Below are 14,567 nucleotides of genomic sequence, written 5' to 3'. Positions count from 1 at the left end.
TTTCTTTCCTGGGCAGAAGGTTCGGTCTGTCTTTTGTTCGTCCTCGTGCGGCAGTCATGTTTGAATTTGGCTTGCGGGTGATGACCGGGGGTGTCGAAAAGAAGAATAGTTGTGGCTAACTCCACTACGGAATTACATTGAGTGGTCTGACAAAATTCTCGTGTTCCCTGCCATAAAAGCTTTTGAGTTGTCTGGTTAAAAAGGATTGAACTTTCAAATACCATGACAAAAGCATTTGAAGATGTACATGAAAATTACGTTAAATATGAGATTATTTAATATCAAACTTTAAACTAAATGTTGACTGAAAAAAATATGTATATATTCGATGTCGAAGACAAGGCACGTCTTTATATATAACAATTTTCCATAGTCTAGTCAGTTGCACTTCCCTTGCTAGCTCCTAAAATCATGGCTCCACCTCACTTTCTCCTCGTAGCGCTCTCGACCCGCAGTGCGATGAACCCAGCCCTCCAGCTAGCTGAACGCCTCGCACGCGTTGGCTGTCGTGTTACTTTCCTCAGCACCGTGTGCGCCCACCGCTGCATGATCGATCCGGTTTGCCCCGAAGGTGTGACCTTCACCACGTTCTCCGACGGCTATGATGATGGGTATGTGCCAGGGGATGACCTCGAGCGCTACAGGGCCGAGATGAAGCGGCGGGGGTCGGAAGCTCTTAGAGACCTGATTGAGCATAGTTCTGGGCAAGGCCTCAGCTTCACATGCGTGCTGCACACGATAGTGCCTTGGGTCCACGATGTTGCTCGTTCCCTCCAAATCAAATCGGTTCTCGTTTGGATTCAACCCGCTACCGTGTTCGACATATACTACCATTACTTCAGTGGCTACGAGGATGTGATTAAGAGCGTTACAAGCCAAAGATGTGATACCACATCGCTCATCCGATTGCCCGGCGTACCACCACTAACCAACCGCAACATCCCCTCCTTTCTCCACGTCGAAAACAAGTATGCTTTCGCTCTGCCGGAAATTCAAAGCCTATTAGAGAACCTAAAAGAGGAGGAAAATCCAAAAGTAGTACTTGTGAACACCTTCGATGCACTCGAACTCGAGGCATTAAGAGCGATTGGTACACTAAATTTGGTTGGAATCGGGCCCCTTGTCCCGCTTAGTTTCCTAGATTCAGATCAATCTTCCAGAGGTGACCGCTTCCTGGGCTCCGAGGATTATGTCAAGTGGTTGAACGCAAAGGAGGAAGCGTCCGTAATTTATGTAGCCTTTGGAAGCATAGCTATGTTATCAAAGGCGCAAAAGCGAGAAATGGCGCGCGGATTGCTAGAGACTGGACGCCCATTCTTGTGGGTGATGGGAAAAGGTGATGGAGATGATGATGAACTTATTTACAAAGAGGAAATAGACAAGAGAGGAGTGATAGTCCCATGGTGCTCTCAAATCGAGGTCTTGTCACATCCTTCAATAGGATGTTTCCTTACTCACTGCGGGTGGAACTCGACGATCGAGAGCCTCGTGTGTGGTATCCCGATGGTGGCGTTCCCACAATGGGCTGACCAGATGACAAATGCAAAACTCGTCGAGGATGTGTGGAAGGTCGGGGTTCGAGTGTCCGAGATTGATCAAGAAGGCATTATTGTAGAGGCAGGTGAAATCAAGAAGTGCTTGGAATTGGTCATGGGAGGTGGAGAGAGAGGTGATGAAATTAGAAGGAACGCAAAGAAGTGGAAGGATTTGGTCATGGAGGCTTCTAAGGAAGGGGGATCTTCGGACAAAAATCTCAAGGCCTTTGTTGAAGAAATCGCCTAAGTAGAGGAGCAAGTAATGGAGTGATTAATGATAAAATGTTATGGGTTTAGCTTGAATTAAATATAGCTTGAGAATATGCTCCTATCGTTCTTAAATTTGCATGAATCTTTGAGAATTGTACTGGTTTGAATTAAATATAGCTTGAGAATATGTTCCTGAAGTTAAACTTGGCGGTTTTTAGGAAAATTTGGCCAATACAATTGATGTATGAGCATGGGCTTTTTATTTCGTACACTAAAAATGAAAAAAAGAATTTTAAATAAGCCTTGTCGAAATGGTTGTTCTTTTAAGACGAAGGTAGCCTGTGGAATTGAATTTTTCCACCACCATGCCATAAAGACCATGCTATAGAGTCATTTTTCAAAGTATTAATATCATCTTAATCATTAATTTTGCGAAACCTTTTAATCAACAATTGGTATGATATTGGCCCCCACGACCAAAGTACAGACAACATTTTGGTTTTTTCGGCTAGTAAATATGCATTAGTTTGATTTCTAAAATCAACGTAATTATTACTATAGGTTTTTTTTTTTTTTTTTTCATAAAGGGTTGGACGCAAGGGAGCCGGGGAGGCGAGGGACGTTGCGGAGGAAGGAGGAGCAGTGGCCGTGGACAGCGGCAAGAGCTCGCTGGAGGTCGAATTCGTTGGGGGGACGTCCGATTGGAGAGGAGGCGTTGGGATTGGCGGAGGCGGAGGTCGTGTTCATGGCGGCTTCTGAGGAGAGCAGCGTTTTCGCGGGAAGACGACGGAGGTGTTTTTTTTTTTGAGAGGTTTCGAAGGGTTTGAGGAAGATGAAGGTACGAGGACGGAGAGGCGGAGGGTTTTGGGTTTTGGGTTTTTCTCGGGGCAAAAAATAATTAATTAACCGCAAAATTCCATCTTTCAGCTTTTAACTCTATCAGAATACGCAATTGAGTCCGCAGAATTTACAGTTGTTTCTTTTCAGTTGAGACCTTTAAATTAACTATATTTTGTACCAAACCCATTTTATGGTTGGCACACTTGATCCGCCGGCAACAAAAAAATGTTTCAAATCCTTGTTTGAAGATTTGAAGATTACCTCTTGTCGTTGTTAAGAGAGGATACAATTTGTTTTTTTGATTTATGTAATTACTCTAGACATTATTTGTATTGCTTTTATCTAGATTAGGAATTTGATAATACGGTTGTTTATGTGAAATCGTATTATAGGTTTGTGATAGTTTCTTTACTTGGGGTTACTCAAAAGACTCCTAAGTTTTTAGCTGGAGATTCCTTTAGGGGGAGAATTACAAAAAATGTTATAAGTCTATTGCAATTGTGCCAATTCAGTCCTAATTTTTTTTTTTTTGTCAATTTAGTCATAAACCTTTTACAATTGTGTTAGTTTAGTTCATCTAGCCAAAATTGGCCGGCGAGTACTGACGTGGACACCGGTTGTTTGGCGAAAGCTGACATGGCAATTTTTTAAAATTTTTTTATAATATTTTTTCAAATTTTTAAATATTTTTTTGAATTTTTAATTTTTTTTTTTTTTTTCACCTTCTCCTTCCTCTGGCCGGTTGACATCGGCCAGAGGCGAGGGCCGGCCAGGCCGACCTCGCCGGCCAATGGCGAGGCTTGGCTTCGCCCAGCCATGGCGAGAGCCAAGCTCGCCGGCACTAGTGAGGTTGACCCTCCCCATGGTTGGGCGAGGTCGAGCGTCGCTAGATCTAAGGCAAGGGTCGACCTCGCCCAAGGATAGGGACCTCGCCATGGCTCAACCTTGCCATGGTTGGGTGAGGCCGGCGTAGCGCCCATTGGTTAGTGAGGTTGGCTCGACGCCCTCGCCGGTTGGCCGAGTCTCACTAGATCTATTGCGCCTCGCTAGAGGAAGGAGAAGTTTAAAAAAAAAGAAAAAAGAATTAAAAAAAGAAAAAATATTTGAAATTTTGAAAATAAAAAAATAAATAAATTGCCATGTCAGCTTTCGCCGGACGTCCCACATCAAAGCATTGGCCAAATTTTGGTCGGATTGACTAAATTGGTATAATTGTAAAAGGTTTAAGATTAAATTGGCAAAAAAAAAAAAGTTTACAACTGAATTAGCACAATTGCAATAGGTTTATGAATTTTTTGGTAATTCTCCCTTCCTTTAGGTCTTTTATTATAACACACAATTCAATAAATTTATCAAACGGGTGGATTGAGTCGGGTTTAAGTTGAGTTGACCCAAATTGATTAAATTAACAACGTTTTAACATATTTCTCTGCAATACATATCTAGTGATTTATACCTAATTCATATATGATTAGACAAACATTGCTATTAAAAAAAAATCTATATTTAGTTCAATCTAGGAAAATTCATACCCAAGGCAAGAGCGTCGAGTGCAAAAGTGCAAGATCGAATGGTGGCAAGAGAGAATGAAGATGAGTGCTCAGTTTGGGAATGAGCTTTCGTAAATTGAGTCAAATATGGGAGTGTTTTAACAATATGAGTCAAGTCAAGTATGGATTACGTATGAGTCAGTTTGAGTATTGGTCACTAGATTTGCATTGCGGGAAAATGTGTCAAAACGGGCTAAATGGGTCTATTTGGGTTGAACAATTTATGTTTCGACCCAAAGCCAATCTGATCCACTCGTTTGATTAGTCTATTCATTGGTAGTGAGATTATCAACATTGACAAGATTGAAAATTTGTTCAACACATCTTGGCTTCATTTGGAATCGGAGCAAAGGTTCAAATACCTCGGGATCAAAGAAATAATGCCGAGTGAATTGGGGATTTATGGAAACGTCGAGATGGAGGCAATGCATGTCGGATTCAACTACTCCAAGAAGGGATGCGGCATGCTAATTGACGTCAAACAGCATGGTGCCCCTGCTCATGAAGATAATCAATGTTCTTGTTGTGGAATATGGACCAGCGAATCGAATAAAATAGTCGGAATGAAGGAGAGGGAATCGGATACTAGATTTACGTGGTTCGGTTCGAATATCAGAATCCACATCCACGGGAAGAGCAGTATGAAATTTCACTATAGAAACAAGCGATACACCGAAGATTACAATCACTTGAGCACCCAGACATACTCTTATTGTTTTCCAGCCCCAAATTACACTCAAATAACTCATACAGTGTTTAGCCTATCATAATTCCTAGTGAAACCTCACTCAAGGAATTAAACAAATTCTACTCACAAGAATTTCATTGGCTAAAACACTCGATATGATTTACAACAAGAAAATCCCTCGCCTAAGAGAACTCTCTGCAGTCTTCTATAGTGTTAGAGCTCTCTCTCTCTGCCATCAAAACTTGGCGCGTCTTCTCCGTTGGACGTCTCTCTTTTATAATACAAAAGAGAGTCTCCATCATTTATTGCAACATGATAAAAGTCTCCTTCAGATGAAAGTAAAAGACAAAGGAAACCCACCATAATTTATGAGCATGCATGCATGTGCATAGATAAACGTAGGACCTTATTTCCTCTTCTTTTTCTCTCTCTCAAAGTCAACAATGATGGCTTTGGCATAAGACAAGAAAGGGAACACCCATCCTTGCATGTAGGTGGGCCATCGTCCACTTTCCTCCATGTATTTCCCAATTCAAAAGTCCAACCTGCAGAGATGAGTAGAAGTAGGGGTGAGCATCGGTCCAGGGTCAACCTTGGACCGGCCCTCGACCGGCCCAACCCTACTGGTCCTGATCTGGTTTCCAAGGAGACTGGGTAGGTTCTTGGTTCTGGAATTCTTGGACCAAAGACTTTGTGCGGGTTGGTCCTCGGTTCTGAAAGTTCCGGGTCGGTCCAATTTGGACCAACACTAACTATATATATATAATTTTTTTGGGTGACCTAGGAACCCCGTACAACCGACAGTTATTTTCCTATTCCAATAGGGAAAGGTCCTTCCAGCAAGTAAACCTGGGGGAACATGTAAGCGAGATGACCCATCACCCCTAGCATCCCACTTAAGACCCCAAGCGATCGTGAGGGGATTCGAACTCCTCCCCTTCGTGAGGGGGAGAGAGCCCAAATCATTGCGGCCACCAAGGCGGTGGTTATATATAATATTTTATATAGAGAAAATATTAAAATAAACGGCGTCAACAACATTAAATAACTCTTTAGTGTGGAGTTCAAGTAATTTTATATTGTTATTTAATAAATTAGGTTTTTAATATCTTTTACGGTATCAATAGTCATAATTTACGAAGGAGGAAAATATTTTTCTGAGGAGTCTTCACGGTGTCCAAAAAGGCACCTTATGGTGTCCTCCTCTAATATTCGTTCTCTTATATCTTATTTGTCCACTTAGTCTTCAATTTTTCAAAATCGAAAGAAACAATTTCTCTGCTCGCCACTTGACACTCCCCTTGCTTGCTTTGGGTCACTCGTGCCGCTTGCCGCTCGATACTCGCTTGGCTTGTTGCTCCTTTTTGACATTCGATACTCATTCTGTTCGACGCTCACCCCACTTGACCCTCATCCCTTGCCTTTCTTAGCTAACCTCGCTCATCATTGAACTCATTGGGTTGGTACAATCCCCAGTTGCCCTTTCAAGGAGAAAATAAAATAAAAAATTATTGGTTGGTCTTGGGTTGACCTTGAAACTGGACCAAACCCATTAGGTCAGTCCAGTCCTCAATCGTTTTTTTAAGGAGTACAAAAAATGAAATACAAAATTATCAATTGGTCCCGAGTTGACCTTGGAACCAGATCGAACCCATTGGGTCAGTCTGGTCTTCAATCCCAAGCTCAATAGGGTTGGTCATCAGTCCCACAAATTGAGGACCAGCATTGTGCGGGTTAGTTCTAGGATTAGGGGGTAGACTGGTCCAACCTGGACCATGCTCACCCCTAAGTAGAAGACAACAAAGGAAGCCGAACATAATTAGCCTCTTCACGCTTGTGGCTCATAGATGAAATCCGCATGCAATCTTCTTTCGACAATTTCAGCTGATCAATTCACATGCGCTACTCTGACTCCCACATGGTTGAGTTCACATATTTTGGTCAGTCCGGTTTCGTTTAACGAGTTCAAACTCGAGACATATTTTTACCAGTTCTAATGGAGATTGTGACATAGATTCTTCAGATAACTCTAGCAAGCGATCTTCCAAAGAAGATGGGAAGACCAATTCCTTAATGGAGACGGAGAATCTTCATCTACCAATGTATGACAATGCTGCAGAGATAGAAGAACTCATTCCAATCGAGATCTTGGTGTTGATGCGGAGAATATTCCTGATTTTGAAGGGCGAATGCAACCTGATGAGTTCATTGACTAGCTCCACGTAGCTGAACCTGTTTTCGAGCTGGAAAGTGCATAATGATAGGAGAGTCAGATTAGTTGCTGCCAAGTTGAAGAAGCACGCATTGATGTGGTGGGAGAACTTGAAGCGAAGACTTTGACAAGAAGGACGAAGCAAGATGAGGGCTTGGGACAAGATGCGACAAGAGAGTTGACGCGAAAGTTCTTGCCCGAGCAAAATCCCAAGACAAGTTCTTGAAAATCCACAATCTTCATCAAAATTAAATGTCTGTTGCAGAAGACACCATGGAGTTTGAGCAAATAATGATGACATGTAATGCTAAAGAGCCAAAAGAGCAAAGGCTTGAAATCTGAGACTAAGAATGTCGATCAACTCCAACCTTATAGGATAAGTGTGGGAACAAGACTAGTTGAAGCTTTAGGACTTATGATATTAAAGAAACCTCCATGAAGTCTCGAACTCATTGTCAGCCAAATTCTCCAGGATTTGACATGGCTCCTGATGCTTGAATTTCTCTAACGTTGAGTTTGAAACATAATTGGGCTGTTTTAAAACCTAGTTCTTAATGGACCAGAATAATATCTTCAAATCCTCAATTGAGGGATGATCTATGTTTCTGTGTCATCTCCCAACCTTATTGGACCTTGAATAATGTTATCGTGTTCCTTCATCTTGATACATATTATTGTGAAGGTTAGAATTTTTCATATACCTGTTAATTTGAATGTAAAATGAATGTCATTTTTGAAAGTCGGTGGCCAATTGTGTTGACAGTAAATGTTGGCAATTGGGTCTATTTTAATCTAGAAACCGAATCGAACCGGTCTTACCCACCGGTTCCAAGCAAGTTTCATGGGGACCGGTTTGGTTTTGGGATAAAAATTTTGGAGCTGGCCTTCAACTAGTTGTTCTACTTGGGTAGATCACGAGGTTGCAAAGCCAAAAATTGCTGAATAACTAACAATTTAAGAATTATGATTATGATATACTTTTTGTGTGTTAAATAGAGTTTGAAAGATCAACTAGAAGACACCTGCCAGGAGAAAGTATTTAGTGATTATATAATACCATGTCATAAGTTGGCATGGCAAGCATTCACATATCAAAATCCATTCATAAATTGACATGTTTCCATGAAATGGCAAGCAAATAAAAAAAAAAAAAAAAATCTACTTGAGTAGCCTCTCTTTTTTCTCTCTCTCCATCGCCCGTCCATGGTAGAGCGACCACTTCATTGTTTAGGAGATTAGGATTACATAGAAAGTATTCAGTGATTACATAGTACCACGTCATAAGTTGATGTGTTCGCAAGCATTCACATACCAAAATCCAATTATAAATTGACACGTTTCATGGCATGCAAATTAAAAAAAAAAAATTCTACTTGAGTAGCCTCTCTTTGTTCTCTCTCTTCGTTGACTGTCCATGGTCGCTCATGGTCAAGCTAGTCCGTCGGCAGATTGGCAGGTCCATGGCCAAGCCAACCCTCTGTCGTTGTCGCAGCTCACAAACAAAGCCACTCCCTTCATCGTAGCTCACGGCCATGCTCATCCTTCACCAGATTCGGAGCCATGGCCCATGCCCAAGCCACCCCCTTCATCATCGTTCAAGGCCAGGCTTGTCCGTTGCTAGATCTGGAGCCATGGTCCATTGCCGAGCCACCCCCTTCGTCTGTCGCCACATCAGGGAAGACAGCCAATTGTTGATGGGGTTCTACTTCTATGTTAGCAGTCAAGTTTCTGTGAGGTGCCAGTATCTTTCGTTTATTTTTTCCCTATCCAGTGAAGCAAATGGACGAGCCGTAACGAAGGGCTCCGCAATGGATGGCAACGACCGCGCTTTGCCGCGGTGAGGAAGGGAGTGGCTCAGCCATGGAGGCGCAGCAGGGGTCGGCTTGGACTCAGCGCTGGCGACTGTGGATGGCGGAGGAACAAGAGAGAGAAAAAAAGAAGGCAGATTTTTAATTTTTTTTATTTGCTGACCACGTCAGCCTATGACATAGTACTATGCAATCGCTAAATACTTTCTCAGAGATGGACCGATACCATCCCTGTGATTATATTTGTATCACTTGAGCTTGATACTTATTTTTCTCACTTTAAATTCTTATCATGCTATCAACAATTAATAGTCATCGAGGCATAAAACATGTGGGCACTCTGGAGAATATAAACAATCTTTGCTACTCTGCTTAGTTCCATATAATAGGTTGACACGTGAATTGAAAAATGAAACAGAAAAGAAAAAAGATAGAGTAGGTCGGTTCCCTAAATCGACCAATTCAATTCAAAAACTTAGAAACTGGCTCTCACAAATTGGTTGCTATTCACCCAAGAACTGATCACATCTAATTGACACTTAGAGGGATGCCTCATGCCATTCAAAAGATAACGTTTTAGAACCAATCAGAACAGTTCTTGCAGATACAAGTAATTGGAGACCGAACTTTGAAGTAGCTATTAGGGGTGGGAAAGCCATCCCTAATTGATCTCTTTGAGGATGATGGCTAGAGTCAAATTCTAAAATGTTCAGCGACAAGCTTCACAAAACAGTCGCCGGTTTCATTTAATGATGAGTACAGGCGACGATGGGGCGACCGGTTCTTCCGACTCTCATGGCCATCAGGAACGGGTCATTAGATTTGTGTGGAACGGTTTTGCCTGCTGTCATTACTACAAATGGGACCCTGACAAGCAAAGCTCTTCTTCTCTACATAATTTGGAAAGTTAAATCACACTTTCAGATTCGATGATCTCTGCATCGAAATCCTTTTCGAGTACTCTTTGCTTGGTTTCTTAATGCGGCTACATGCTCCTGACATTAAACATGGACTCGGCTATTCTTGACAAATGAACAAGGCCGGGAAATGACCGGGCACGAGTAGAAATTCAAGGCCTGAAATTACAATCATAAGTTAATTATCTTCTCTTTATCATTTCATTTTCTTTTCTCTTTCTTTTTCGTGGGTAGAAGGTTCGGCCTGTCTTTCGTTCGTCCTCGTGGGGCAGTCATATGTTTGAATTTGACTAGCACGCGATGACTGAGAGTGTGGATTTGAAGAAAAGTAGTGGTTAACTCCACTACGGAATTGCATTGAGTGGTCCGACATGATTTGCACATCCCTACCATGAAAGCGTTTAAGTTGTTTGATTAAGAAGGATTGAATTTTCAAATACCATGACACAAAAGCAAGTGAAGATGTCCATGAAAAATAGGTTAAAGATGAGATCATGTAATATTAAACTTTAAACTAATGTTCGCTGAAATATATATTCGATGTTGAAGACAAGGCATGTCTTTCTTTGTAATACTCTTCCATGGTCTCGTCAGTTGCGCTTCCCTAGCTAGCTCGTAGTATCATGGTTCCTCCCCACTTTCTCCATGTAGCGCTCCCGAACCACGGTGCTATGAACGTGGCCCTCCAGCTGGCCGAGTGGCTTGCACGCGTCGGAATCATGTTAATTTCCTCTCAACCGTGTTCGCCCACGCCCGCATGATCGATCCAGTTTGCCTTGAAGGAGTAATCTTTACCTCTAGTGGATAGGGAAATTACCAAAAAGTCCCAAACTTATTATAGTTATGTCAATTTAATTCTAAACTTTTTTTAGTCAATTCAATCCTAAATCTTTTGTATTGATACCACTTCAATCTATCTAGCCAATTTTAGTCGACCGGCATTGATGTAATGCTACCAGAACTAACATGACATTTTTAAAATAATATTTTAATATTTTTTATAATTTTTTATAATTTTTCTCTCCCCTTCCCCTACCTTTAGTGCCAATGAGGGCCGCTAGCCACGGGCAAGGACTGCGATGCCCTCGTTGCCAATAGGCGAGGATGCCGCGACCCTCGCCCGACTAGGTGAGGGCTATGATGCCTCGCCCCTCATGTGGTCTAGTCAAGCGCCGCAATGGCCTCACCCAATCTAGGTGAGCAAGGGCATCATAGCCCTCGCTTGTGGCTAGTGACCCTCGCCGGCGCTAAGGGTAGGGAAGGGGAAGGGAGAGGGAAAAAAAGAAAAAATTATACAAAATTTAAAAATATTAAAATATTATTTTAAAATGTTACGTCAGCACCAAAAGTAGCGCTACATTAGCGTCAGCCAGCCAAAATTGGCTAGATGGACTGAATTGACATAATTGTAAAAAATTTATGATGGAATTAGCCAAAAATAATTTAGGATTAAATTGACACAATTCTAATAATTTTATGACTTATTTTTATAATTCTCCCCACAATGGATATGGCGACAGGCATAAACCAGGGGATGACACCGAGCGCTTCCGGGCCGAGATGAAGCAGCGGGGTCAGAAGCTCTTGGAAACCTCATCAACTATAGTTCTAGGCGAGGCCTCCGGTTCACATGCGCCCTCCACACGATGATCCCTTGGGTCGACGACGTTGCTCGCTCCCTTCAAATCAAATCCGTTCTCGTTTGGATTGAACCCGCCACCGTGTTCAGCATATACTACTATTACTTAAATGGCTACGAGGATGTGATTAAGAACGTTACAAGCCACAGCTGTGATACTACGTTGCTCATCCAATTGCCCGACCTACCACCACTAACCAACCTTGACGTCCCCTCTTTTTTCAACCTTGGAAAGTATGCTTTTGCTCTCCCGAAATTGCAAAGCCAATTTGAGCTGCTAAAAGAGGGGGGAAATCCAAAAGCGGTACTTGTGAACGCCTTAAATACACTTGAACTCGAGGTATTAAGAGCAATTCGTACACTAAATTTGGTCAAAATCGGACCCCTTGTCCCGTTCCGTTTTCTAGATGCACAAAATCATAATTCTTCTCATAAATCTTCCAGAGACGACCTCTTTCAGGGCTCTGTGAATTATGTTTAATGATTCAATTCCAAGGAGGAAGAATCAGCAACTTACGTAGCTTTTGGAAGCATAGTAACGCTATCAAGGGACAAAAGCGAGAAATGGTGTGCGGATTGCTAGAGACCGGCTGGCCATTCTTGTGGGTGATGAGGGAGAGAGATGGAGATGAGGATGAACTTGTTTACAAAGAGGAATTAGAACAGAGAGGATGTTTCTTTACTCACTGTGGATGGAACTCGACAATAGAGAGCTTGGCATGCGGCATTTCAATGGTGGCATTCCCTCAATTTGGTGACCAAATGACGAATGCAAAGCTCATCGAGGACGTGTGGCGGGTCGGGGTTCAAGTGTCTGAGATTAGCGAGGAAGGCACCATTGTTAAGGGAGGTGAAATCAAGAAGTGCTTGGAATTGGTCATGGGAGATGGAGAGAGAGATGATGGAATTAGAAGAAATGCAAGGAAGTGGAAGGATTTGGCCATGAAGTCTTCCAGGGAAGATGGATCTTCGGACAAAAATCTCAAGGCCTTTGTTGAGAATTCGCTAAAGCAGATTGATTCATGATAAAATGTTGTATGTTAGCTTGAATTTATGTGTTCGTAAGGTTCCTTAAATGTGCATGATTCTTCGAAAATTGTATCTGAGTTGAGTGGCAATGTTGTGTGAATATGTTCTATTATTTCGTGTACTAAAAGAGTAAAAGGAAAGAATTTTAAACAAGCCTTCTCCATAGTTGGCCGTTCTTTTAATAGTCGAATTATCCTGTTCTTATACTACACTAATGAAACGCTATTCGCCATATTAAGTCGTTTTTCTTTTAAAAAAAAATTCAGAAAAAGGCATCAAGGACTCCAAAATTTTTCCAAATTGTTCAATAAGGTTCCTTAATTATTTTTTGTGCAATAAGGTCCTTAAAATATATGTTCTCTTGCTCGAGTTGGTGCTTCCATTAAAATAAGAATAAAAATGCTAACATGGACTAACAGGTAAGCGTCGCGTCAATACTGACCAGATAAATCACTGTTTAGTGTAATTTTTATGTATCGACTTGATAAATATTGAATATTTTATGTAAAAACAAATCCTAAACAAGATAGAAACAGATAAGACGTGGGGATGTTGTTGGGCAGTGCTGACGAGTAGGGGTGTCAACAGTTCGGTTCGGTTTGGTTTTTTTGAAAACCGAACCAAACCGAACCGTTAAAAACTTCCAAACGGACGAATACGGAACCGAACCGAAATTTCGGTTCGGTTGGTTCGGGTTTTTCGGTTTTTGGTTTTTAGATTTTGGGTTTTGGTTTCTGGTTTTTTTGGCGTCGAACTTATCAGAATTGAAGACGGTGAGCCCTTCCTCCAGCTTCGCGCCGTTCTCCTTCACCGGCGTCCCCCGCGATCGTGCCGCCTTCGCCGTGGCCATCCTCGATGGAATCGCAACGCGAGCGTTGGGCTCCTGTTGATTGATGTCTGGTTCCTCTCTTTCGTTTCACTTCTTTGGGCTGACCAGTCTCAAGAAACTTCGTAGCAAGCGCGCACAGACACGTCGCATCTTCCACATTCAATTCCATTGCCCCCAAAAACCTCCCCGCCTCAAATCGAATGGTCCGAATTCCGATCAACTGAAGTAACAACAACAACAGGGGTCCGTGACTCGAAGAGCAAGAACCCAGGCAGATCTAAAGCAAAGTAATGATTTGAGCAGCTGGTGGCGAGAGAGAGAGAGAGTTGGTGGGGGAAGAAGAGAGAGGGTCGAAGAAGGAAGCCTGCCTCTTCGAGCAGTGAAAGCTAAGAATTGGAGCTGGCCTGAAGCCCCGCGGGAGAGAGAGAGCCAGAGGAGACAGGATTTGGGAGAGAGTTTTAATTTTATTGGTTTGTGGTTCGGTTCGGTTCGGTTAACCGATAAAACCGAACCAATAAAAAATATCGGTTTTAATGAAAATGGAAACCGAACCGAAAACCGAATTTTCGGTTCGGTTCTGGGTTCGGTTCAGTTTTCGGTTCGGTTCCCGACACCCCTACGACGAGGGTCGCGGAGCTCTTCCCAGCCAAATTTAGCCAGGCGCAAACCTCGAGGAGGGCCAAATCTAGTCGCTGCCAAGTTAAAGAAGTACGCACCAATTTGACGAGGAGAACTTGAAGCGAAGACCGTGAACAAGAAGGACGAAGCACAATAGCAGCCTGGGACGAGATACAAAGAAAGTTTACGAAAAGTTTCCGCTCAAGCATTTTCGCCAAGACAAGTTCTTGAAACATCACAATCTTCAACGTCATAAAATGTTTTTGTTAAGTTACACTTGTAAGTTTTATTAGTGTTGGGAATAACAAATCCCGAAAATCGGATTCGACACTAAATCGAACCCCTAAAGCAATGCGGAAGACAAGCCCGGAAAACACGTATCACCGATCCTAAAGCACACCACGGATTCGAGCGTACCTTGTTAGCCACAGATTAGACACCGACGTCGATAAGAGGAAGAGAATCTGGCCCTGTTCGATCCGATGACGCCTTGAAGGGAAGGAAAAAGTTGCCGGAGCCTTACTGTTTTTCCTTTTCTTTTTGGAGAGAGAGAGAGCGCGCGGGAGAAGATGTATGTACATTTTGTTTCCAAAAGGTGCGTTCTCCCTCTCTCTCTTCCCTTTTATACATTCCTCCATCCACGGGCCCTAATTCTGTGGGCCGGGCTTTTAGGCCCAACATGGGCGGACGGG

General features: G+C 42.5%; 1 protein-coding gene across 1 annotated transcript; it reads left to right on the top strand.

Annotated features, from left to right (window-relative positions):
* The first annotated feature begins 402 nt into the window (after positions 1-402).
* Positions 403-1,948, top strand: LOC104416050 (phloretin 4'-O-glucosyltransferase). The gene has a single exon (XM_010027491.2). It carries the CDS (start codon positions 412-414, stop codon positions 1,780-1,782), a length of 1,371 nt encoding a protein of 456 aa, XP_010025793.2. The 5' UTR covers positions 403-411; the 3' UTR covers positions 1,783-1,948.
* Positions 1,949-14,567: the final 12,619 nt, after the last annotated feature.

Source organism: Eucalyptus grandis, chromosome 8 (genome assembly GCF_016545825.1).
Source record: "Eucalyptus grandis isolate ANBG69807.140 chromosome 8, ASM1654582v1, whole genome shotgun sequence".
In the NCBI taxonomy this organism is placed as follows: Eukaryota; Viridiplantae; Streptophyta; class Magnoliopsida; order Myrtales; family Myrtaceae; genus Eucalyptus; species Eucalyptus grandis.
This window is presented reverse-complemented; position numbering and strand designations above follow the sequence as displayed.

Excerpts from the sequence above, each read along its gene's own strand:
- LOC104416050 (XM_010027491.2), top strand. The coding sequence starts at position 412 with ATGGCTCCACCTCACTTTCTCCTCGTAGCGCTCTCGACCCGCAGTGCG.